The sequence below is a fragment of the Natator depressus genome, chromosome 8 (genome assembly GCF_965152275.1).
Source record: "Natator depressus isolate rNatDep1 chromosome 8, rNatDep2.hap1, whole genome shotgun sequence".
In the NCBI taxonomy this organism is placed as follows: Eukaryota; Metazoa; Chordata; order Testudines; family Cheloniidae; genus Natator; species Natator depressus.
The window spans coordinates 34,479,698-34,506,932 of NC_134241.1; the positions used below are offsets into that span (position 1 = coordinate 34,479,698).

Consider the following 27,235-nt stretch of genomic DNA (forward strand, 5'->3'; position numbering starts at 1 on the left):
CGGCAACAAGTTGCGGGCGCAGGCAGGTAGCCTCGCGACATCTCAGAGGTAGCAACACGGTGGGAATTCGCCAAATCTCGGAGAAGCAACCGAGTGTGTGTGCGCGCGCGGAGGGGTAGTCGTTATCTCGCGAGAGCACAGTGAGAAGTGTTTGTTTGTGGGGGTATCGCGAGAGGTGTGAGGCTCGTGCACGGGCTGCAGCCACCTCCCCCCCGCTGGAGCCGTTGGTGGTGGTGCGACAGCGGATGGAGACGCTATCGCGGGCCTGAGGTAGGCGCGGGGCTGGGATTCGCTGTCCCCGCCATGTTAGGAGCTGGTGTTGGCTGTTCCTCCTCTCCCTCACCGTGAGGGCAGCGACGGGGGCCTGGGCCGCTGGTGACCGGAACGGGTAGGCCGGGCTCTACGGGAGGTGGTGACAAGACTGTTCAGTGGCCGAAGCTTATGGCGGGTGTGTGTCCCCGGTGGTGTCGGGCCTGATGGTGACACAAGCGGGGCTTCAGCCGGCCCCTGGGGACAGGAGCGCACGTGCGAAAGCTAAGCGGAGACTTCGGCGGGGGCGGGGGAACAGTACAGCGCCCCCGGTCTAGGCCGCCCAGCAGGCCTCCCCTGCGCCGCGCTGCAGCCCTGGCTCGTGCGGGCCTGGTTTCCTCCATTGTCGTGCCTTGCGGCGCGCGCCCCCTCTCCCTGGCTCGCAGTACTGCGCTCTGCCCTTCCCCCTTAGCGAGCCGTGTGGACCCATGCCTTGCTATTGGTGCTTCCCTGGGCCGGTCACAGTGCCTTCTCCGCTGTACAGCGGTGCGCGTTCCTGAGCATGGATCGTCTCGTGGGGCCTCCCTACCACATACCGTACTCCGCGCACCCTGCCTGGCCCCGATCGCATTGCAACGTGAACTTCGCCTGTCCCCAGGCACAGATCGTGCTGTACTGTGCGAACTCCCTGATTCTGGTGACCCCATATGAGTGAGTGCCTCGCTCCTGGTTTCTGTCCCTTATAGGGGCTGCTTGCTCTCCCCCCACATTGCTCTTCACTGTGGTTCTGAGACACGCAGCGTCCTGCTGGGCCCCTTCCGCTGCAGTTCAGTGTACTCACTCTTCTCTAGCCTGTTTCACCACGTTGGATAACCCAGCCCCGTACCACGTGGTGAACTTGCCTCTAGTTGCTGTAGGTTCCTGGCCTGTGTTCAGATGCAGGAGAATGGTCGGTGACTCAGGAACGCTGGTGTTTAAGCATATAAACCGTGTCCTCAGGTGGATGTGCACATGCCCCAGGTGAAGTTTTTGTTCTTCCCATATAGACTGTGTGGGGTGAGCAGCTTGCTTCATAAACACACATTCTGAGGCTAAAGAGCACATTAATACATGTGCCTTCTGTTAATAGCATTTCTGAAGGCTGTTGCTCCTGAGGACTTCCAGAGATGTCTATCCTGGCCAAAGACAGAGAGGAAAAATCAACTTTAAAAACATATGTTTCTACTCTGTTTCACTTTCATGGAACTTGAACCATATGCGTGCTGCAAGTACTGCACAGGCATGTTTAAATCTTTGCCTCCTGGGCTCAGAAAAAGAAAACTTGTCATTTACACCTTTAAAATGATATATAACGTCCCTTTTAATAGAATACCATTAACTTGAAATCTAGTGAACTTCAAATAGTGAACTGAAATTACCTTAAGTGTTACACACATCCCTCAGTGTGGCCCCCCCACTTTTTGTGGTTCTATAGTTGCATTTTCTTTTTTAGAACAAAAAATTATTCTGTTGCCACTAGAGAGAGCCAGACAAATAGGCAACTAGGGCCCTGATTTAGCAGACATGCACATGTTTTAACTTCATGCACAGGGCCTAAGTGACCACATACAAAACGCTGTTAAATGCATAAAATAGGGGGGAAAAAAGAGAGATATTAAAAAGCTTTGAGTTATAGCTACATAAGCATTACTTTCAACTTTAGGTTAAAAATTCTGAGACAGAAATATGACTTTCAAAAAGTCAAATGTCCTATTTAAACATTTATTTGCTTTACAGAGCATACAGTTTGGGCTAGAACTACCTGATAGTGCCCTAAATACAGAAAGTAGTAAAAGCTTATTGTTTAATGGTCTTTGGCTATATTTTAAATTAAAAAAACAAAACAAAAAACTTTAGCTTAAAGAATTCTCGAGTTTCATGAAGCTCAGGGAACATAAGGGGTCTTGTTTTTCCATCCAGAATGAGATAAGCAGCTCACATCTAGGAGACTTAGTATTCTTTGTTTAATTAAAAAAAACCTTGATTATTAAGGGTTTTTCTTATAGGGTTACCCATCATTGGTGTGTGAGTACCTTACCTTTTATTTATAAAAGCATAAGAAGAAAAATATTATTCTGTCTCCCAAATGTTGAAACATTGTACTACGTGCAAATGCAATACACATACTTGTCTTAATCTTTTTCTGTTTAATAAATTATTAAAAAAAAAAAAAAAGTCTGCTCTAATTTTAGAATAATACTCCATGTATCTAAATAATGAGGAGTCTGCACCGGACTCCTCGTTGTTTTTGTGGATACAGACTGACAGGGCTACCCCTCTGATGCCATGTATCTAAATGTTGACTCAATAATTGCAACCTAGGTTAATGGGAACCTTTTGAGCTCATCTGTTAAGTCACGACATATCCACACTTTTTGTATAAAGTGATAATAGGCTATTTCAGAAGGGAAGGTATGAACAACAAATTATCTTTTAAATAGGGACTCTGTTTATAACAAGGTCTTTATTTTTTGAAGCGTTCATCTGCAGAGTATTCCATACTTGAAGACTTTACAGTTAGTTGTGATTTGGAAATAACTGGGATGCTACAGGCATTCCAAGACCAAATGATTCAAGAGTAACCAATAGAGTAAGTACTTATAAACTGATCCTGCCGACAACTTTTTCTATCCCCTAGTTTTATCAGGAATATCTGTATCATAAAAAACAGGAAGAACTTTCAAATATTCCAGAATGAATTAGGGAACCATGCTGAATTCACTTCTAAAAATTCGAATATTCATTAACAGGAGAAAATCAGGAACTGATAGATTTCCTCCCTTGCCATTTCCATACAAATAAAAAGTGCTAGTGAGATGTTGTAAAGGAGAAAGATGGGGACTGGGTAAGTTCCCATCTAATAGAGCTTTGGTTAGATCTGCCACAGACAATGGGAAGAGAGACTGCTGCAACCAAACACAAAAAGAATTGATCTCCATGTATCTATTCCTGTGCTTGCCTCGGTGCCAGTTGACTTCTTGATTAGTTCTCTGATCAGCAAATGGCAACCAATCAAAAATTCTTAGAAATAAGTATAAATGCCTCCTAGTATTTCTGTGCTTTCTCAGTTTTCGTACATGTATTATGATGTCATCTTAATTTAAACAAAAGGATTTTTTGGTTTCGGCAGTAAAACTGTTGAATGAACCATCACGTTGTCTTCTCTGCAAGTAAAATATGTGCCAGCAAGTTCACAAACAGCATTTTGATCTCATCAGGAAAGAAAATAACTTGGTCTAATTGCAGAAATATGTGTAGGTATCAGAGTAGCAGCCGTGTTAGTCTGTATTCGCAAAAAGAAAAGGAGTACTAGTGGCACCTTAGAGACGAATCAATTTATTTGAGCATAAGCTTTCGTGAGCTACAGCTCACTTCATCGGATGGCTGTAGCTCACGAAAGCTTATGCTCAAATAAATTGGTTAGTCTCTAAGGTGCCACTAGTACTCCTTTTCTTTTTATCTGTAGGTATGCAGTTTTTGTTTAGCTTCTATATCTTGGTGTGTCAAGAGACCTAAGGTTGGGATGTCTGTATTATTCTGCTACTTGTGACTTGCTCCATCTTTGGGTGACTCTGTTTCTGATTTAGTGGTTCTCAAACTTTTGTAGTGGTGACCCCTTTCACACAGCAAGCCTCTGAGTGTGACCCCCTTATAAATTAAAGCCAATTTTTTTTTACATTTAACACTATTATAAATGCTGGAGGCGAAGCGGAGTTTGGGGTGGAGGCTGACAGCTCACAACCCCCCATGTAATAACTTCACAATGCCCTGAGGGTTCACAACCCCCAGTTTGAAAACCCCTGTGATACATTGTAAGGTCTAGGTTTTTTTTATTAAATAACAGCAAGTCTTATTTACTTGTTTAAATCTTCCATCTCACTTTCAAAATTCTTGTTATAAATTCTTTGTGTAACTGTAGTGCATAGAGACCCTAATCAAGATTAGGAGCTCATTGTGGCAAAGTGCTGTATAAGCACATAGTAATAATGGTCTCTGCTACAGTGAGCTTAAGACCTAAGGTCCCTGTGCTTCAGTGGCACATGCACAGGTTGACTCATGGTCCTGAGTAGAGCCTCATGGACTTCAGTCAGGCTCCCCTTGAGTGCAGAAATTTGCTTGACTGTATCTCACTGTAGGATCAGGGCCTTTGTTTAAGACAAGCCGTAAATTAATATTACAACAAGGGGGAAGGAATGCATTTTAGAAAAGGGAAAGAACAGGCTAAAGAATATTTAGATGTTAGATGTATTCAAGTTGGCAGGACCGGATGAATTTCATCCTAAGGTACATTTATAAGCATCTAGAGGATAATAGCCAACATGGATTTGTCAAGAACAAATCGTGCTAAACCAATCTAATTTCCTTTTTTGACAGGATCACTGACCTAGACATGATATGTCTTCATTTTTAGTATGGCTTTTGACACAGCCCTACATGATATCTCCTTAGTTGGCTTATGAGACTGTGGCCTAGATGAAATTACTATAAGTTGTTATAACTCTGAAAACACAGAGTAGTTAACATGGTTTACTGTCAAACTGTAGTGGGGTCCTGCAAGGGTCTACGCTGGGTCAGGTACTATTCGATGTTTTCATTAATGACTTGGATAATGGAGTGGAGAGTATACTTATAAAATTTGCTGATGACACCAAGCTGGGAGGGATGGCAAGCATTTTGAAGGACAGGCTTATATATAATTCAAAAGGGCTTTGATAAATTGGAGAATTGTTCTGAAATCTGCAAGATGAAATTCAATAAAGACAAGTGCAAAGTACTACATTTAGGAAGGAAAAATCACCGAGATCCAAAATGGGGAATAACTGGCTAGGAAGTAGTACTACAGAAAAGAATCTAGGGGTTATAGTAGATCACAAATTGAATGTCGGCCAACAGAGTGATACAGTTGTGAGAGTGGCTAATATAATTCTGGAGTGTATTAACAGGAGTGTTATACGTGACATGTGGAAGGTAATGTCCTGATCTACTCAGCACTTGTGAGGCATTAGCTGGAATATTGTTTCTAGTTCAGGGTGCCATGCTTCAGGAGCGATGTGGACAAATTGAAGAGAGTCCAGAGGAGAGAAACAAAAATGATGAGTTTCAGCAAACCTCAGTTATGAGGAAAATTAAAAAAAACTTGTTGTGTTTAGTCTTGAGAAAAGATGGGGGGGGGGGGAGGGAAGGAACCTGGTAAGTCTTCAAACATATGAAAGGCTGTATAAAAAGGATGGTGATCAATTGTTCTCCATGTCCACTGAGGATAGGAGTAGTAGTAATTGGCTTAATCTGCAGCAAGAGAGATTTAGTTTAGGTGTTTTAGGAAAAACTTTCTAACTAGACAGTTAAGTAGCAGAATAAGCTTCCAGCAGAGCTTGTGGAATCCCTATCATGGCAGGCTTTTAAGAATAGTTTGGACAAACACCTTTTCGGGTCCTGCCTCAGTGGGGTGGGCTAGATGACCTCTTTTGAGCTGGAATGGTCATGTGTTTCTATGGTTCTCTACAGACTGGGTTTAACAAACAGGATTGAAAAAGGGGAGAGGCACAAGGATAGCACCGATAAGGTAATGTGGTTGCACAGGCTAGCTTGTTCATGTGATGAATCGTGATGAAACAGTTACATTTAAAAAAAATCTCTACTCTGTATTTCCCTATTTTCAACTTATAAAAATAATTCTTGTGCCCCTTTCTTTTTCTTTAGCTCAGCCTCTTCATTTTTTAAAATCTGTTTTTTCTAGGATTGCTGTTTTGTTTTTAGTAAAGCCTTTGTTTAAAAAAAGGGGGGGTAAATAATGATTTTCTGGTTGTCCCCTCGTTTGCATACTTCAGCACAACAAAAATGTATGACTCTACTTAAAAAAAAAAAAAAAAGTTACATATGACTGAGATAGGAAGCAGGCATCTTATTTTTTGACAAAGAGCTGTTTTGTCTCCACGTCCATGCTGTCTTGAAACTTTCTTAACTTTAAGCTAAAGTTTATTTTTTAACATTGATTTGACGTAACTTATTTTTTTTGTGATAAACAATAGAACTTCTTTTACAACAATGGAGACACTGCTTTCTGATGCAGTTATCTGCTACATAGCATTCCCAGGTCTGAAACTATGGCTCTGATCCTGCAACCTCTTGTGTCTGTGGACACACAATGGATAAAAATAAATACATTAAAATCAATTTTCTATTTAAACTATTTTTATTAAAATTAAAAAAAACTTTTGAAGTTGGCAACCTGTGTTAAGGCCTAAACTTACTATGATCTGTTAAAATAGTTTAAATTAAATAAAATTAAGCAGTATATATCTGGCACTGAAGTTTTAGAGAAAGTCAAACAACTGAACTGGTTGAAGTCACTGGCTAAGCAAGTAGAACCAGGATTTGTTGGTGTTATACTGTGTTTTGACAGAAGTAGCCACTTCTGCAGATAGAGGTTTTTTTTTTTTTTTTTTCATTTTAATTTATTCAAGTAGTTCAGTTCAATTATTAGTTCATTGAGAGTTGAGAAATTGGTTGTGAGTTGAAAAAGTAGGAAAGCTTATTTTCCTCTTCCAATCTCAGTAAAAACAAGGTGAGAGAGGCTGAATTCTGCTAGTTCTACAATGGAAGGGTCTGGTGACCAGAAACAATCAGTTCAATTCACTAACTACGGAGAATACTCTCCCTTTGTTTTAATCAGTTTTAAATGCAAAGTATGTTTCGATAAATTTTCTTGTGTCCAGCACAATTGAAATAGATTTATTAAACTAATAAACAATTTTAAAATGCTGTTTTGTGCACTTTTAATTTCTACTTTTCATCCGAATGCAGTCTCCAGTAAAGTAGTAATCTATAAATAAGAAATGCATCTTTCATCATTTTGTGACATATTAAAAATGTAAAAATAAATAAAGAGTGTAAACAAATTTATTTAAGCAATTATATAGCTTACGTACATGTGTATTGATATAGTGTATTCCTTCTGGTTAGCAATCCGTCCCAAATTTAGTGTAAAGGTTTTAGTTGCACTTGTTTAGTTTGTAAATCAACATGTTTTAATGGTTACCAATGAATGAAACTCAACCTTTCCTTAGAAAATTAAAAATTATAAATGCAAAACAAGATTTAAATCAGTGATTGGATTGATTTAAACCAATGCAGTTTAATATGGCAAACTTAATCCTCAGGCTTCTAGGTACTGGGTTTATTTTTCAAGCCATACCCTTTAGAATTAAAGATTGGACAACAATTACAAAAAGTCAGTTTAGTTCAGTTGAAATTAATTATAATGGGCTTCTGCTTAAACTAAAGAAAAAATATAGAGATTGTTGCAAATATATTAAGATCTGTATTGATCATTCATAAGTTAGAACAGTTAGCTTTCAAACTGAACAAACTTCAGTCTATTGCATCTGTTTAAAATCCTAAACACACACAGCAGATTTTTGGCTCCCTGCAGAAGTGAAACCTGCTTCCTATTAAGAGAAATTACACATCCATTATAGATACATAACTTATTTAAGGACTGTAGGATATGTCTTTATATTAGAATAAGTTCTGTTAATTATATTTGGGGTGTGTGTGTTTATATGCTAAAATTAGCATTTGAGAATAGGACTTGCAAAGCTTTTTAACATATAAACCAGTTATTTTTTGTATTTCATCTGCTCCTGATTCTCCTGCCTGTTTTTGTGACTTTATCGCATTTTCCTATGTTTCCTTTAATCCTCGTTACAGAAACTATAGGAGTTAACTGTTACTAAAAGGTTTTAAAAAAAAAAAACAAACCAAAAACAAAACCCTGAAGTTGGAGGAGTTCTTTTAAGTCCACAGCCTATTCTTTCAGTCTATTTCAGCATAGGAATAGCCAGTTTCCTTACACAGAACAACTTCTTAACAGTGGTATTCTGTTGCTGGAAACAAATGTAGGAAGAAGATTGTGCATATGTCTGTAGTTATGGATTATTGCTGTGACTAGTAAAACAGAGTTTGAACAAAGAACATAGGAGTAAGTACAAAAATTGCGTTGACAATAGACAGTTATGATTTTTGTTCATATTGGAAATGGAACAGCTGCAATAAACCTGAGTAGATTTACTCTTGTCCACTCACTTCACAAGGTGAGGCAACATGGATGTGGAACATAAAAGATAGACATTGAAGCTTTTGTCTAATTTTCAAAATGTGTACAGTATTTAGTGTCAGTTTATTTTGGTATTGCATATTAATACTATTACAGTCAAATTAGTCAACACTTTAATTAAAGTCTTTATGTGCTTATGTTTGTGTTTTGTTGCTGTCTGAAATTTGGTACACAGTCTCAACTAGAGACTAGGGTTTTTATTTAAACTTATTTAAAAACTATTTTCGGGAGTGTGCAAACGAGCTTCAGAGGCTTTATACGCTTTTGAAAAGTGATCCCATTATGAAATGGTTTTTGGTGACATATGTAGATTATATAAACATTTGTGCCATAACATGTGTATCAGTCCTTAAAGACTAAGGGTTGAAATATTCCTTAATGGAAGGGGGTGGGTGTGTATGTGTGTGTGTGTGTTTAGTAGGTCTAATTCTTAAGGAGAAAATTTACACATAGTTTAACATATTAGACTTCGAATTAGCACGTCAAACATGAAAACATTAAGCTGGGTTACATTTTTGGCTTTAACTCTTGTTAGTATCCTTTTAAAGGAAGCATTTGTCAGGTAATTTAGGTGAAAAAATTGTTTTAAAAAACCCTACGATGTTATTTTTATGTTTTTATCATGATTTTTATTTAACCCCCTCCCTCCAAGTGTTTGCAGTACTACATTGGTGCAGGAAAACCAGAAAGTGAAACTGACTAGAAACAAAAGTTTGATTTTTGAAAATTGTTTGATTTTTCATTGTCCAAACTGAGAAATACAAATAGTAAAACAGCACAAACTATGAAATGTCATTTAGATTTTTAAAACTTTATTTTAATAGCCTAAGGTATTTACACAGGTAAGGAAATTAATTTTCAAAAATATTTTCAGCCTAAGTGTACCTTTAAAAAGATGCTGCTGCTAAGGTTTGTATGGCCGAAGATTGATGTATCCTTAGAACTTAGACTTATGTAGTGCTATCCATTTGCTAAAGTAGAATGCTTCTTGATTTTCATGGGGAATTTCCACTGAAAATGGATGGCACAGTATGGCTATCAGACTTCTAAATGTTTAGAAACAGAGTATGAATACTGTTTCTATATTAAAATAGAACAAAATCCCAGTACTGTTTGAAAATCAGCATTAATCTGCCTTTGTATATGGCAGCTACACATTCAGTATGGTTCCAATTTTTCTTTTTTGCATTTTGTCAACCTTTCATTAGATTTATTTTGGAGAACTTTCTTGCACAACTTGTTTCTAAAGATTGTTTGACATTGTTCATGTTTATCTGTAGTTAGTAGCCTTTTGACTTTAAAAATGATTTGATGTTGAAATAGCTTTTACTATAAACTCTCAAAGTTTGATATTATCCATTTTCTGACTATAAATCTTTATAATTAAAATTTAGATTCCAAAACACATCTGTTACAATTTTAACTATACTGGGAACAACACTTTCATAGCACTACACTTTGAACTGAGCTAAATCAAACCTCAATTCCTTCCACTGCTTTGATCAGTCATGGTCATCTTGTTTGTGTGGCTCAGTTGATGGCACACTCACTTGGAAGTCAGAAGATCTTGGGGTATAGGTTCATCAGGACTTGTCAATACCTGGTATAGGCACTGTACTGCAGTCCTTCAAGGGCCTGCAGTGTTAGAAATGCTGTCTTTTGAATGAGATGTTAAACTTGACCATGTAGAAATTAAACATCCTTTGGTTATGAAATTAGTGGCTCTTATTTCTTTCTTTTTGTCCCCTTCCCACTTTTGATCTTAATGTACAAACAAAAGACTGGTGGCAATCATCAGATGCCAATGATATGAGGAAATATTTAGAGACATCTACCCAGAAGCTTAATTTCCCTCTATATTCTACTTCTTGAAAGTTAACAAGGATAAACAGATTTATGGTATAGTACACAAACTACTAAAAGACCCACAATTCTGTCAGCAGTGGTTTTCCACATAATTGTCTGTCTTCATCCTCTCCTGAGTTTCTCTCCCTGCTCTGTCTTTTCTGTGTTTGTAGTCTTCATTTCTGTTTTTCTGGCTTTCTCTTTTCCTCTCTGCAGATCTACAGCATCTTTGCAGTTACACTCTGCAGAAGCAATTCATATGTAGAGCCAGGCTACAGAGTGAAACTCAGTTTCTCTCTGCAGCAGAACTCTGAGGTGCTACTACTCAAATACTCCTGGTTTTGTTCAGTGGTATTCTGACCAAAGCTATGGATAGTGAACTCACAATAAGTTTGGCAGGAGGATTAGTGGTGGATCTGCTTTTGAGGGAAACATTACTTTTTGAATAATACTGTAGATAACATTGGTGTCCTGTTCAACTTCTAGTTTAAACAGGTTCTGAGGTCCAAAGCTAGGTACATCAAGCTATTGCTGGGCATATGGCTGTATGCTCAACCTTTATTACCAGTTTCTAACTCACCGTTCTGCAAAATTCCTTGATCAACCTTAAGAAAGGCACTATTAAAAACCAAATTCTGTCCCATGCTACAAATGTGTACATGAACTATACTTTAAGGATTTAAGTTAATGCAGATGTATATAAAATGAAGTAAAATTTACTTTGTAGAGTAGTTTGTGAAGTATTTTGAAGGTAGTGTGAACTATTACAGAATGCTGCTACCGACTTTATCTTGAATATGAGCAAGTCTGAACATATTTCTGATACTTGAACATTTAATTGGCTCTTAATTTAACAATACAGTCCAAAAATGTCCCTTTTTTAAATAAAGAGACTCCTGAAACTTGTTCAGCTTGAGTCTTGGATCTCACCATTTCACCTAGCCACCTGCCTTCTCTGTCCCTCCCTGCATTCTTGTCACTGAGTAATTTATTGTGCAACTACTGATGTCTGAAATATCCTTCTACCTCGCCACATCATTTGCTCTTTCCAAATAAGTTTTTCCCATGCTGCTTAATCTTATAGATACCATCTGAAATATATACAATGAAACTTATGTCAATTGACTGCAAAAGGCTTCAGATGATTTTTAACCATCGGTAAAGCAAAATTATAGTCATAACGTTGGATGCATTGGTGGTGGTCCTTTTGTGTTGGCTTTGTGTATTATTCACATCTATTATAGGATTCCCTACATCTCTGATATAAATCATAAATATTTGGTGAAGCATTGATACATATGACATATATAGCATCTTGCACCCCAGAGGATACCAAAGTGCTTTACACTTAAAAATATTGCTGAAAAAATATTTTACTTTAGTCACCACCGAAAAATGGATTTAAATTCAGTATGCAGTTATGAGGATCACACACTTGTAAACCCCTGCTTGTACTTTTGAATTATCCTAGTATTGGGAACGGGAAACTCTGCAAGGCTAAGTGCCTGGTGTGTGCCATAGAGCTTCTCCGCTTTTCATCTCTTCAGAGGAAGACCCTCGCATTTATTCCCTTGTCTCTCCTCCAAAATGTTTCTTTTCTCTGTTGCAAGGCCATTATGCTTTTATGGGTGAGTGGCCATGCAGGAATTCAATGGGTGTATTCTTTTCAGGACCCAAATGCAGTCTTCCTCTGTTACCAGAGAAGGGCGTTCATATGGGGAATTGGATTGCTTAGGCAGCGCATGCCACAAGTCTGTAGAGGTGTAAATGTGAGGGGAAATACACTACCACACCTCTCCACAAAAATGAAATCCCTTTGAAGTACAGCATCTCTGGATTGGAATAAAACAGCTGTCAAAAAGTGCACAGAAACCCTACAAAACAGTGTAGGAAGTGAAGAATACCATATCCAGTTGAAACTGCAGAAGAAATGTAATTAGGCAGAATATATTACTCTGCTCTAGTATCATAGGTAAATTCCAGGTAATATTCATCTCTTGTGAAAAATGCTCAGGGACCTTTAACAACCATCATGGTCATGATCTCAATTTTAAGTCACATCCAAAAGACAGCAGTATCATCAGTGTTTCCTAACAGTGTGTTGGTTCAGAACTGATTGGGATTGGGGGCGGGGAGAATAGCACCATCTTGTGATTTAACAGTACCTCATCCTGCAGCAATAGGGTTTTCCTTGGACATCTCCCATCCAAGTACTGACGAAACCTGGCCTTATTTAGCTTGAGATCTGATAGCACAGGCTGATGTGTTATGGCTGTGGTATAGTGAATAGATTCATTTCATATGTGGTATTAACCATATAATTGCAATTTGAGCAAGAGGTCTTATTTACTTTCTACCAAATTAAAACTTATTTTTCTTGTTCACATCTGTCTTCACTTCAGTAATTTGATTTGACTGCATAAAGGTTGAATATTATGTTTGGTCTTATTTACTAGATCTTATAATAGACACTTGTTGCCCAAACTTCAGTTACTTATAACTTCCCTTTCGTCCTTTTCTATAGTGGTATAGTTTTCATTTCCAAATGTGTATATGGCAAATTCATCTTGGTTTCTATGGCTTTGTTTTTTTGTGGTCTTCTGGAACTTAGCATAGTAATGTAGGGTGTATACAAAACCATTAAAGATCAAGGCTTGTGTGCTAGTAAACTTGAGATGCTTTCTAACATCTAAAGCTTCTGAAATTCACTTATCTTCAGTATGACTCATTTTTTGTCAGAGAAGACTAGTTTGTATAGGAGGAAAAACTATTGTATTTTTATCTGAAGTAATATATGTAGGTTCTGAGTACATCTCAAATCTGTTTAAGCTATGTAATAAAAGCCTTGTAAGATTGAGATCTTAAATGTTTTTTAGATCAACATGATGCATAAGTTTAAAACTGCATCTGTTTAAAGGGATTTATGACTAAAACTGCTTGTTTTTCTACAGAATTGTCTGGTGTTTCTCAGCTTGAAGAAGATCTACAGTCATTACTGATCCTTTTTTCTTGGCGTTACCATTTTGAAGTGAAGTTTACCTTTCTAGTGTGAGCTTTCTTTTCAGCCATCTTTAAAATTTTGATCCATAAAGTAGACAAGCTATAGTTCTACAATGTCCAAGTCATTCCAGCAGTCATCTCTAAGTAGGGATTCACAAGGTCATGGGCGTGACCTATCTGCAGGAATAGGCCTTCTTACTGCTGCTACCCAGTCTTTAAGTATGCCAGCATCTCTTGGAAGGATGAACCAGGGTACTGCACGGCTTGCTAGCTTAATGAATCTTGGAATGAGTTCTTCATTGAACCAACAAGGATCTCATAGTGCACTGTCTTCTGCTAGTACCTCTTCCCATAATTTACAATCTATTTTTAACATTGGAAGTAGAGGTCCACTCCCTTTGTCTTCTCAGCACCGTGGAGATGCAGACCAGGCCACTAATATTTTGGCCAGCTTTGGTCTGTCTGCTAGAGACTTAGATGAACTGAGTCGCTATCCCGAGGACAAGATTACTCCTGAAAACTTGCCTCAAATCCTTCTACAACTTAAAAGGAGGAGAGCTGAAGAAGGTCCTTCATTGAGTTATGGTAGAGATGGCAGATCATCTACACGGGAGCCACCATACAGAGTACCTAGGGATGATTGGGAAGAAAAAAGGCACTTTAGAAGAGATAGTTTTGATGATCGTGGTCCTAGTCTCAACCCAGTGGTTGACTATGACCATGGAAGTCGTTCTCAAGAATCTGGTTATTATGACAGAATGGATTATGAAGATGACAGATTAAGAGATGGAGAAAGGTGTAGGGATGACTCTTTTTATGGTGAGACTTCGCATAACTATCATAAATATGAAAGTGAGTATGACAGAATGGGTCGTGGTCCTGGTCCTGAGAGATCTCTCTTTGAGAAAAAGAGAGGTGCTCCTCCAAATAGCAATATTGAAGACTTCCATGGATTCTTACCGAAGGGTTATCCCCATCTGTGCTCTATATGTGATATGCCAGTTCATTCTAATAAGGTGAGTTATGCATCAGATGCTTCTATTTTCCTTTACATTGTAGTATCTATTCTGTTTTTACCTATTTCTTTGACTATTTCTATAGCCTAATTACTTTTAAAATCTGAAAATTTGAGAGTGAAAAAGGCACTTTGTTTATTTACAAAGTAATTGTTAATGAACACTTTAAACCAGGGCTTTACATTAATATTCTATTTACCCAGATTGCTTAACTTCAGACCAAACAGCTATCATCTGCTGGGATATCTTATTTATATTTTACATCCTACATGTTCTCTTAACCACAAACATCTGGCATTTAAGCAGTTTTTTTGGTATTTTTGTTTTTGGTTGTGTTTTTTTTCGCAGTGTATCTATTGTGCTATTCAGGAAGCTAGATTCAGCTCTCCTCCACATCTGTCTTGATTGCTGATTTATATGTAGTTAAGATGCATTCTTGCACAATACTGCTTTTTTCCTTGTCCATGGCCAAAGGGAAAGAGTTAATGTAGAGCCCTGGAACTTATTTGCAGGAGTATAATTCACATTTTAGATTAGGTCATTCTTGCCTTTTTAATTTCACTTTAACACTCTATCTCATACTATGGCTGAAATTTGTCATTTTTTCTCCTTTTTTCACAACTTTCTTAAGCACACTTCAGACTCCCTTTTTATTGTCACATGTTGCATCTGTCCCTTTAGAAGCTCAGAAAAAATCAGTCTGCTGCTGCAGTATCCTGCTCTGTGTTCCTGGTAGTGTTCTTTTACTTGACTTGCAAATAGAGTGGATCTTCTGGTATATTTATTTTTGATCAGACTTCCCTCTTAAATTATTCATAATTATAGTTCAGGTCTCTGATAAGGTGACAATTCACTCAAACTGGCTTATTTGCTCAGATATTATTTCAGAGCCCTCTTACTTTCAGCTTTTTGGTTTTATTCATTCTTGCTGATTTTCAATATACTAGGCAGCTGAATTTTGAAATTGGCTTTTAATGCCCCTCTGGTCAAAATCAGTTACATTATATTTTTCATTTGAAGGCTTTGGGGAAAATTATTCAAGTTAAGAATACATACATTTGCCTTAAAATTGATTTAATGTGGTAGTATTGTTACTAACTTTTTCTTTACAGTAACATCTGGAAGTATTACCTACACTTGAAAACATTTTAAAGCAATATTTTGTGTAAAACAACTAAAATTAAGAAACCTCAAGTGTCCATATAACTTGAGAATTTAGCTGTTGTATTGTATTTACTAACCTGACAAAGCAAATACAGGTATATGAATTATTACTTCCGGTAACTCCAATAATAATTTTTTTTCTCCTTTATTTTAAGTTTATTTTTGTAACTGATACAAACAAAATAAACAACAAACCCATAGTTCTATGAAAACATCTTATTTGGTTACAGAAGTTAAATGTTAACATCTTGAGATACTTTATAATGGTATCAACTAATTCTTCTGTTATAAAGGGTTTTTTTTAGCACTTTCACTTACTCTATTCTGCTTGCTTTGTTTTGTACAGGAACTTGGCATAAAAGAAGCCAATTGTGAAAGGAAGCTTTTTTTCGAATACGAAAAAATATTTTCCCCCCTTTTGACAGTGTATTGAAAACACTTTAAATTTATAAACATTCTTTAGCTCACTTTAAACTGTTTAAGATCAAGTTAGTAACATAATACATGTGCAGACTTAAACTTCCAATACATCATATAAAATATTTTGGAAACCGGTTCCTCTATTTTGCCAGGATCCAAATCCTGGGGTCTGCTTTCTTATCCAGAAATAACACCACTGCAAGAAGAAAATATTTTCCTGCAATGATATAGGTACCATATTTTCTCCAGTTTTGTTAGATATTCCTTACGTTATAGTATTTCTGATTTTGAGTCACAGATAAAACACTAAGATCTGAAGCAAATTCTAGGGGAAGCAGATTGAAATATGCTTCTCTGAGCTGGGACAACTCTAGCTTATTACTACAATATCTTCTCTTTCCTCTAAAATGAAATAATATCAGGAGGACAGAGAAGGGACTATGTGGTTTATCAAAGTCTGCCAAAGGGAAAAACTTAACTTGACTTCACAAATATAAGAAGTTGCGCTCCTTTTCTGTATATGTTACTAGTTGTTCCTTTAACTTTGTGTATAAATATTCATTGATGATTGATAGCTTGTTCTAACATCTACTTGTGAAAAGAAACACTGCCCAAATTGTCTGATTACGAACTTTATCAGTTTTGACCCCTTACATCACAGAACAGGATTTAGGCAAATGTTAACTCTCCCCGTAAAATAAAACAGACCCATTGTGGTAGACGGAAGAGCATGAGTAGGTTAACTTGAAAGTAAAACATTCAAGAGACATGGGTTTCTAAAAGTAATAGCTAGGACTAATAAATATATGTCTAAAGTTAGGCTCCTAAATAAGCTTGGCCTGATTTTTTTTTTTCTAAAGTCATGAGCAATGCCATTGACTTCAGTGGGAGCTGAGGGTACTTAAGAGTTTAATTTCAGACACGCACCTAGACCAATGTCTGTGTGTAAATATGCCCTGAAAATTCAGAATTGGGAAACTTGGATCCTGAAGCAACCTGAGTAATATTTTAAGGAGTCTAGAACCCTTTTAATAGAATGTGGTAAAACTATTAAAGAAAAATCTAAGTAGGCAAGCTAACTTCACCTTACTTTAAAAAAAAAAAAAACTTCACTTGTAAAAATTAATTTGTAAATATATGTATAGGATGGGTTTTCAAAAGAACCTGAGGGAATTTGAAATTCAGTGTGGAATTGGGTGCCCAACTTCTTTATATGTTAAAATCCCAGCCAGGCTACACAGAGGATATTTAATTTAGTTTGTCACTTTTAAAGAATAAACTTGTAAGCCAACTTCATATACACATTTACTTCTAGCCGAGCCAGCCTTGGAAACTTTTCAAATTAAAAGTGCATTGTAAACTCCAAAGTTTACATTTTCCTATTGTTTAGGGGATGCCTGTTTGTATTAAATGACTTAAATCTGTTTGTACCACCTTTTAAAAGCTTTAAATGATCTTCCTTTTCCAAATTTGGCCTCCGTTTATTTTTAAGTAATGAATGTTTGGTATATAGTGGAATAAACTGACGCTTGTTCACATGTTCGTGCGTTAAAATCATTGTTCTACAAGTTCACAATTGCAGAGCCAACAGTGGGAACTCAGATCTTGTGAATCCTGCACCAAGTGGTGTCCTCCTTTTTGAAAACAAACAAACAACCTCTGATAGAGTGAGTGATCAGGATTTCATCCTGCTCTCTGATGTGTTTTATATATCTTAAAAAAAAATCAGCCCTACCAAATTTACTGTCCATTTTGGTCAGTTTCACGGTCACAGGATTTAAAAAATCATAAATTCCGTGATTTCAGCTACTTAAATCTGAAATTTCATGGTGTTGTAATTATAGGTGTCCTGACACAAAAAGGATTGGGGGGGGTCACAGTGTTATTGTAGGGGGTGTCATGGTACTGCTACCCTTCTTACTTCTGTGCTGCTGCTGGTGGCGGTGCTGCCTTGAGAGCAGGGCAGCTGGAGAATGGCGGCTGCTGGCTTGAGGCCCAGATCTGAAGGCAGAGCCGCTGCCAGCAGCAGCACAGAAGTAAGGATGGCATGGTATGGTATTGCCACTCTTCTGCACTGCTGCTGGCGGGGAGCTGGGCACCCGGCCAACAGTCGCCACTCTCTAGCCCCCCACGTCTGAAGGCAACTCAAAGTAAGGGTGACAATACTGCAACCCCCCTAAAATAACCTTGTGACCTCCTGCAACTCCCTTTTGGGTCAGGACTCCCAGTTTGAGAAATGCTGGTCTCGCCCGTAAAACCTATATAACATAGGGTAAAAGAGCACACAAGACCAGATTTCATGGTCTGTGACGCATTTTTAATGGTTTTGAATTTGGCAGGGCCCTAATTATAGCTTAGTGACAATGCTGCGTGGGAGACTTGAATGATCATTCATTCTTTTGCTGCAAGGCCATTAAAACTCTGAGTTCTTGGAGGCAAGGCAGTACAATTAGCCTCAGATACTTCATTGCTTTACCCAGGAGGATGGTTATAACATCTTAAAAATGGAAACGTTGCACATACGGAGTAAGATTTTTCTGGAGAACAGAGAGGCCGTCAATGTGTGCAGAATTTAAGCTTGAAAATATAGTTGTACTATAACTAATTGCTCCAGTACTTCTGCTGATGATCATGGGTTTCTTTGACTGCAGCAGAGTGGAATTAATAAGGTTCTGGTCAGTTTCATTGCTACTTGTTTGGAACCCCTGATCAAGAGTGGAACTCGGAAATCATGTCCCTTTCATTCTGCAGTTGCTTATGAAAGCTGCGAGAAACAGCAAGAGCAGGCACTGGACATCTTCATGAGGGAAGAGAACCAAAACTGGCCATTGGGGAAAGAATAGAGTAGCACAGAGCTCCCTTTGATGGTTGGAAGACTGGGGAACAGTGCGGGGGGGGGGAGGGGAGACTCAGTTCTTTCAATAGTTGTAGTCATAGTTCAGATTTATCAGATACTTTCTCAGAGGCTGATATGGAAAATTGAACCCCTAAATAGGATCTAGGAATAGCCTCCTTATAGAAATCCCAGCAACCTCCCTCTTCCCACAAACTGAAGTACTGGGTTTATCATCAGGTTGTTGCCTCTGCACCTGGTAGATGTGAGACCCTTCTGCCCTTCCCCAGTACTCATCTTTTGTATCTGACTCTGGCTAGTAGTTGTCTGGTAGGTCTGTTAAAGCTTTGGAAAATATGGTCTTTTACTTGATAAACTAAGTCCTGTTTTAATGACCTAAGCAAATGAAGATTCTACCACTTGGCTTTTGGAGTCTTTTCCACATTCTAGGGGTTCTTTTCATTAAACTTGTTCTGATGTTTAACCTAAATATTATTTTGCCTAATTTAATTCCATTAGTCCTAATTATCATCCTAAACAAGTCCCTCCTCTCTTTGGTGTCTGTATCATTCAAATACTTGTACACTTCTATTTCTCCCTAATGTCGTTCTCTGGCCGAGCTATGCACTTTCAGTTCTTTTAATCTTTCCTTATATGTCAGTCCCTCTAACCCCTTAATGATTTTTGTTGTTCTTTTCTGAATTCCTTACAATTTTTCATCTTCTGGGTTTTGTGCTACTGAATGCAGTATTTGTAAGTATGGTAGTCTTTGAAGGTCTGAGGTGTAAAGCAGAGGGGTTAGGAAAAAATCTCAAGGCTATGAAAGGAAAACCTTGGGCTCCCTGCAGGCATACTCTAGCAAATTTTCTCATGATGAGCTTTGGATATCTGAAGCCAGAATCAAGCCCTTAGATTCCAGAGGACATTTTCCATCGGACACTTTGTCAGGTTATAACAGTTTTAAGGTAGGTCAAAATTCATTGTATCTTTAAAGCACTACAAACAGACTTCAGCATCTATGCACAAATATTTGTTAAATACCTCTGCATAGAAGAGTAGGTACATAGCTGTGCAGAGGGAATGTTTTGTTACAAAATATTTGATCCTATGTTGTTAATTGTAACTGTTTACTTTACTGCAGGAGTGGAACCACCATATCAATGGAGCAACCCACAGTCGACGTTGTCAGCTTCTTCTTGAAATGTATGAGTTTGAAATACCTTAAGCATTCTTGTGGCATGAGGGCATGTAGAATTCAACAGCTGTTAACTATATTTTACAGAGCAGGTTTAAATAATTTGCCTGGTATGCACTGAGAAGACCATACGTTAAACTTGTTTTAGCCATTCCCCTTAAGCATCTCCAGGCCAAAAAGTAATCAAATTTGCTGGAGAAAGGCAATTTAGACTACTAAGTCCTTACAATTTACATATGTTAGACAGTGCCAGCTGCAGGTGTTGAATGTTTGTAACTTCTTGCAATATTCCCTAGTTGTGCTTGTGGTGCGAACTTCCAAGAGGTTCTCCTTTCAGTCTGTTCTACATAGTGAAGACTCAAACCTCTCCTGTTTGTAATACTACAGCTTATTGCTAGATATTTGATATTTAAGTACAATACACTTCCTAGTCTGGAAAAAACCCCCACCTAATCTCCTAATTAGCATTAAAGTGCTTATGGCTGTTATAAATTGCATTTGTTTTATGGCTGCCAATCATGCTATCCAAATTATTCCTGTACAATGTGTTCATGTTTTCCTGCTTCCCGTGAAAAATGTGAATTTGCAGTAGTTTTGTGTAGATACTGTCCTTTGCAATCCCAATTTTATATCTTTCTTATAAATGACCTTTTTCTATTTAAAGATATCCAGAGTGGAATCCTGATAGTGATTCTGGACATGGAATGTAAGTAAAACATGAACAACGCAAAATACAAGTTACTTTTATATTGGAAGTACATAATGCAATGAAATGATTGTAATTAAAACTTGGCATTTTTTTTCAACTTTGTCAAATATTGGAAATACTAAAATCATTCAGTGTGTCAGAACAAAGGGGCTCAGTTTCCTATCACGCAGTATAGGATAAAGTGCAGGGTTTTGGTTTTTTAAAGTTTTACCCTATCTGGATACTTGTCCAAATTTCCTTACGGGTGGACTGCTCTTTATACCAGCTGAAAAGCAGCACTGATTCAACTGAGTTGGCTCTCCTTGTGTAATTATATCTAGGAAACAGAGACATTTTCTGGAGTGTAGCTGTTTAAATCAGATTGAGGCTTTGTAAAATGACTCTGAATTTTTTTGCTATCGCAACTTTAGATAAAAATTTATAATGAACTATATTATAAATCCTGGCAGTAGCAGGAGAGAACTTAATGCCACTACTAAAATATTGGAAAATGAAAGCCGTGATTCCAACTTCAACAAGACTACTCTTGCTTATAATTAAGTATAGTCTTAATTGCTTTTATGGGAATCTAAAGATTGCTTTTAGGGTTTGTTTTAAATCTCACCCTTGGGAGCCTAAATGACTTAGGAGCACTGAAGACTAAATCCTGCACCACTGTCATAGGTGCGAGTTTTGCCATTGACTTCAGTGGGACCAGGATCAGGTCATTGACTTGTGGAAGTTCAGTGTATGGAAAGGTGATGCTGATTCCAAATAGAGCATGGGCTTTTTGCTTATCAATTTTGAGTTTGTGATGTTTACAGTGAGGATGTTAATGAGGCTCTAGACTTTTTTCTTTTTCAGCAAATAGGAACTTTTTAAGTTTGAAACTTTAGTAGAATTTCAGATTTTACGTAATTTTTTTAATGATTAGAAAATTAGATATAAATGGCCACTATAGCAATTTAAGACTCTAAAAAGGGGAAGAAAGTAAACAACTAGCAGCATATAAGTAAAAAAAAAAAAGTGATTTTTAAGTTACTTGATTTATAAAAATAATCCTGATTTTTATCTGCTTTGATGTCTGTTTCCTTCACTCCTTCATGTTCACTCTGGAGGAGTTTGTGCAGAGAATAGGGAATAATAAATTGCAGAATGAAAACTTGAAATAATTCATTATTAAATAGCATTACATGGTGATAAAGTAATATTTATTTAACTAACTAAATATTTGCCTAAAATAATTAAAGAAATCCATTGTTTAGGAAAGTATCTGCCTTTAAAGTACATTACACTAAAACTGAAATCTTAGCTATAAAATTGCCAGATTTTGAGAAGTAATCCTGCCATAAAACCTATGGGATAAAAATGGTTGTTAAATCCTTTGATACCTAGGAATCCAAATCTCAAATTTGGAGTTCAGTATCAGATCATGACTTCAGCAAATGATCACAGATGTGGAGCATGGGAAGAATGTGATCAATTTCTGTCTTGGAAGTTTCACTGTCCCAAAATGATTAGGTTGAAGCTGGACAAACTTTTTTTTTAATAAAGCACAAACTACTTTTTTCTGAGAAGTAGGCAGACTTGCTAAAACTTCATGATCAGACTTCTAAGGCAAATGCCAGACACCTGAAAACTTCTGTGAGAGAAGATTTTCAGGGTTGCTCTTTTGATCAGGCAATGTTAAGACTTTTCGTTTTCAGTAATCTTTTCCCCTAGACATACAAATATGTAGAATTTAGGGTGCTCACACTGCAGTGGTGAATATATTATATTGTGTTCGTAATCTTCCAATCATGAGTACTGTAGCTATTAGCTGCTAAAATAGCATAATTCTTACAAATTTCCCCTTAATTCTTAGTTAAACTACTAGTACAAGTAATTCATCTTTAAACTGTATACAACTTGATACAATAAAGATGCAGAAGTACATTTTAATTACTGTGGTAATTTTATATTTAGCTGTAATAATATTAATAGTGTAGACATTACTGATTTATACAGCTCAGCCCATATAAGTGCCAGTAAAGCTTTTATACCACCACACATCTGATGATCTATCACAGCTATAAATGGACGACACATACCATTGGAAGAAGTAGAATACTGGTTTTCATGTGATGCAGCACTTGCTCGCTATCCCTGGTACGTCCTAAGACAGGACTATTGTTGAAACATTATATGTAGGAAAGAACATCTTTAAAAATCCACTCTTTGGTTGTGTGGAGGAAGCTTTCCCAGATGCAGAGAAGGGCCTTAAACCATTAACAGATTTATGATTTTGTTTTTTAAAAAATCTATTTTCTAGCCCTTATGGTTGCAAAAAGAATCTTCTTAATGTAAGCAGGGTTTTTCCCCCCTCTATTCTTCAGACACCAACTAACCAGAGGTGGCGGATACAGGTGAAGTTCCAAGACAGGGTCCAGTAACACCCTTGTTAGAAATCCCACCAACCTCCACCTTCTCAAAGTTTCTCAGCATGTGTTGTCCCTGGATTTCATTAGCAGATGGCGACCTTCATCTTTTGGTGACAGGTTTCAGAGTGGTAGCCATGTTAGTCTGTATCAGCAAAAAGAATGAGGAGTACTTGTGGCACCTTAGAGACTAACAAATTTATTTGAGCATAAGCTTTTGTGGGCTAAAGCCCACTTCATCAGATGCATGCAGTGGAAAATACAGTAGGAAGATATATACACAGAACATGGGCAACCCCCATTTTTTCATGTTCTCTGTGTGTATATATATCTATCTTCCTACTGTATTTTCCACTGCATGCATCTAATGAAGTGGGCTTTAGCCCACGAAAGCTTATGCCCAAATAAATTTTAGTCTCTACGGTGCCACAAGTACTCCTCGTTCTTTTTTCATCTTTTGGGTTTGTTTCTTGCTTCAGGATTAGTTCTCTGGCTACTGGGAATTGGCTAAATTCTTCAAACTTTGTAGAAAAGCTTACTGTGAGTTTGGGAGGTTTCTAGAATTAGCTGTAATTTTCCTTTCCCTCAAGGGTATGGTATCAAATGTATTTGTGATGTGGACACAACTTTTCTAGGGGCTCAGTGAAAAGTTTTTTTTTTTTAAAGGTTAATATGCTTTGTTTTGTATCTACGTTTCTAGGGGTGATCGGTCTATGTTGCAGCAATCTACAAATCCTGCACCAGGAATTTTGGGGCCTCCACCACCTCCGTTTCATCTTGGACCGCCAATTGGGCCAAGAGGTAACATGAGTAAACAAATCTTTTTCAATGCACTCCTCTCAAATTCCTGGTTATCTGAAATGTTGGGTTCTACTAAATGACACATGTAACTCTATGCAGGATGAGAGTCAAAACTTAGCTAAGGAAACTGAAGGATCTCACAGCAACATTAACGTAGTCACAAGTTTTATTTTGAGTTTGTTTGAAGTTGGCACTGTCAGATTAAAAAACTCAAGAACTTTAAAAATAGTTAAAACTTTTCTTTTGTTACTAAAACCATATATTGTTAAAACAAAACAAAAGAAAAAAACCCTACCTTTCATTTATAGTTTACTTTTCCACTTCAAGTAATATGAATCATTAAAGTAGATGAGACAATCTAGCTTTCTGGGTGTCATTCTCGAGAGGCTAGCATCATGTTAGTGCATATCTGTCTTGCAAACGCTGCAGAAAAATGTTTTAAAGAGAACTAATGCTTTCATTAGTTTCTTTTCATTCATACTTAGAAATTTCATAAGCCGAAATTTTGAGCCTTAACTAACTACTTAACAGACTTACTTTAATTTATTCCTTAATATATGCAGTATGGTAGAATCAGTGTTGCTGTAGGGTCATAATTCTGAGGTTTGCATCCAAAATCTCAACCAAAACATTACATTAACTTTTTTTTTTCTTGCACTTTAATAAAACGTCTCAGCTCATTTACGTATAAATAAATATGGGAGACTTTTCAGTATAGCAGTTCTGTTAAATTCCAGTTGGGTTATTGGGGTCAATGCATACCTTAAGTGACTTCAGCAGTGTGCTCTGGATCAATATCTAAAAGCAGTAGTTCTCAACCTTTTTGGGATCAGGACCCATTTGTAAACCTTGATGGCCTGTTGTGACCCAGACACTCCCCAACATGCCCCCAGACCCAGTGTAGGCCTCCTCCCCAGCTAGGGGTCTATCGGGGCTTGGCACTAAGATTCCATATTCTCCAGCCAGATGTGAAAACCTGGGTACTCCCCACCAGCAATTGGGACTGGGGGAGGAAGCAAGCTGAGACAGCCCCCCATGGCTCCCTGGGAGGGCAGAGGGTAAGGGATGGGAGGATTTTAGGGCCCTGGGGATAAAGTGGGGAGGTTTGGGGAAGGAACTGGGGGTGCATTGGGGAAGATCTGGGGACTAGGACAGGTGGGATGACAAAACGGATAGCCTGGCTGTTTGGGAGGGGTACATTTGAAAGACCTGGGCTGGGGAGTGGGACAACAGGGTATGGAAAGTGAGGTGTGTCCTGGCTTCTGGGCAGGGGGTACATTTGTGGGGGTAGGGGAGAAGGGTGGCGGTGCTTAATGGAGAATGTGAAACCAACTGCTTTCTTCCCATTTCTGTTCTGCAGAGTGTGCTGGGCTCAGCTCCCTGCGCTGGGCATTGTGACTTCCAGGGTTGCTGAGCCACTCAGGTTTGGCCCAGGTGGCATTGTGACCAGATACATATGGTTGCAGTGCCACTTGCTCAAATTTTGCCTTGCTCAGGCCAGCCCCAGGTCATGATAAAGAGGCAGCTGGGCCAAACCTGAATAGTACTGTGGCTCTGTGCACAGGTTGCAACACCCAGAGCAGGGAGCTGAACCAGCCCTCTGGGCCACTGACACATTCTGGTGACCCCAATTTTGGGTTACAACCCATGGATTTTGCTTCTTAAGGTTTACTGTAAAATATTACATGTGGATTTGCTTTTTTTATACATTTACAGTAATCTGAAATGTTTGACAAATAACTTCATATTATGGCATTACAAGTGATCTTTAACTTGTTACAATTTTAAAAGATGAAATGTCAACAGTAACCATAACGCATTTAAGTGTTGCTTATATACTTTTAATTTCTAATATAAAGGGGCTGGAAATGGAAACATGCCAGGACCACGACATATGCAGAAAGACAGAATGGTTAGTATTACATTATTATTCTAACAATCAGCTTTACAAAACAGTAATATCCAGCTACACTGATATGAAGCTTGCCCATTTTAATATATTCGACAGGAGGGAATTAGATGTCTTTGGGAGGTAGAATTATTTTTATTTGTATGATGGTCCTATTGTGCTGGGTGTTGTGTACACAAATAGGCAACCCCTACCCCAAAGAGCTTACAGTCTAAATGGATGGTAGGGGAAATAGAGGCCCGGAAAGGTGACGTACAGATCATGCAGCACGTCAGTAGCGCAGCGAGGAATAGAGCCCAGGTCTCTGACTCCCAGTCCAGTTTGGCCATTGGACCCAAACTTCCTTTATAGAATCTTTCATATCTAGCTCACTTGAGTACAGTACAAGTTGATAGTGACAGTCATTACGGTTGTGATTTGCTGGCTGTTGTAAAATGGATTGGTACTCAGTCCACATACCAGACAGTCATACGGACCTCATTGCTGTTGGTACCAAGTGGAAATCTTGTTTGTAGTCTTAGCAAAGAAGTCAAGAATTGAAGAAACCTGAAGACAAACACAGCCTTTGAGGTAATCTCTCAAGGTTGATATTGAGACACCGCTTGCATTTCCCTTAGCCATATTATGCCTGATCGTGACTAACCATAAAACCTTGAAAAAACAGGTTTATAACTCCTTTGTAAGAGAGGTTCCTCACGCTATTCTGTTGTTCTACAACAAAGACTAGAGAGTTTGAATGTTGACCATCACTTTTCAGCCCTTTGGGTAGTTACATACCTTGGTGAGAGGCACCTGAGAAACAGAAGAGGGAAGAAATAAGACAAACCTGACCAAAACATTCAAAAGCCTTTTTTCTAAATTCCTTGAAGCTTCAAGCATTGCATTTCTGGGTGGTGTAGTCTAGTACATAAGTCAGTTTTAGGTTGAGGTGCAGCGAGGGACATGGTCATCTATACATTAGAATGTTGTTCTCCATTGTTTGAGCTTTTTTGGTCTGACTGTACATCACATAATGCTTACACAAATGCACTAATTTTTCTGATTTTATTTTTTTTTAAATCACCATTAAAGCAGATGCAAACTGATGTAAGAAACTTAAATTGTTTCTGTGCTGCTGGTGCTGTACATCTCAATTTTCAGTGACAGTCATTACTGTTATGCTCAAAAGTTCATTTTAATTTAAAATCTCATTTGCACAGGGGATAATAATCTTGCACGTGCTTCAAGGAATGTCAAACTTACTTTTTTGGTGGAGGGGGTGCAAAATATCTTTAAAATGTATCAGGGTAGATTTATTTTTATTCGAAGTTGTATTGGATGTTGAAGCAAACAGCTTAGTCCAATATACAAATCTTTTTTTAAAAAGGTAAGAATATATTTAATGTATACTCTTTTGGATTAAAATTACGAAGTCTGTCAGTCATCATGTTTCACCACCTACTATGATCATTGTCACGATCCACCAAGTGAATGGGCACCACACTGTTAAATGGACCCAAACTTTCTATCCCATGTGGGTCTGGGCTGTGTCTAGACACTGTTT

At 37.9% G+C, this 27,235-nt stretch overlaps 1 protein-coding gene across 2 annotated transcripts in view; it reads left to right on the forward strand.

Moving 5' to 3' along the window:
- The first annotated feature begins 119 nt into the window (after nucleotides 1–119).
- Nucleotides 120–27,235, forward strand: part of MATR3 (matrin 3) — a 44,591-nt gene continuing 17,475 nt past the window's right edge. Inside the window, exons 1-6 of one of the 2 annotated variants that reach the window (XM_074960715.1) lie at nucleotides 120–270; nucleotides 13,201–14,265; nucleotides 19,824–19,885; nucleotides 20,542–20,583; nucleotides 23,683–23,783; nucleotides 25,643–25,695. In XM_074960715.1, the coding sequence (XP_074816816.1) occupies nucleotides 13,363–14,265; nucleotides 19,824–19,885; nucleotides 20,542–20,583; nucleotides 23,683–23,783; nucleotides 25,643–25,695 (1,161 nt within the window). In that variant the 5' untranslated portion in view covers nucleotides 120–270; nucleotides 13,201–13,362. Of the gene's footprint in view, nucleotides 271–5,764; nucleotides 5,852–13,200; nucleotides 14,266–19,823; nucleotides 19,886–20,541; nucleotides 20,584–23,682; nucleotides 23,784–25,642; nucleotides 25,696–27,235 lie in introns of those variants that run through there. The other variant, XM_074960716.1, reaches the window with a different exon arrangement.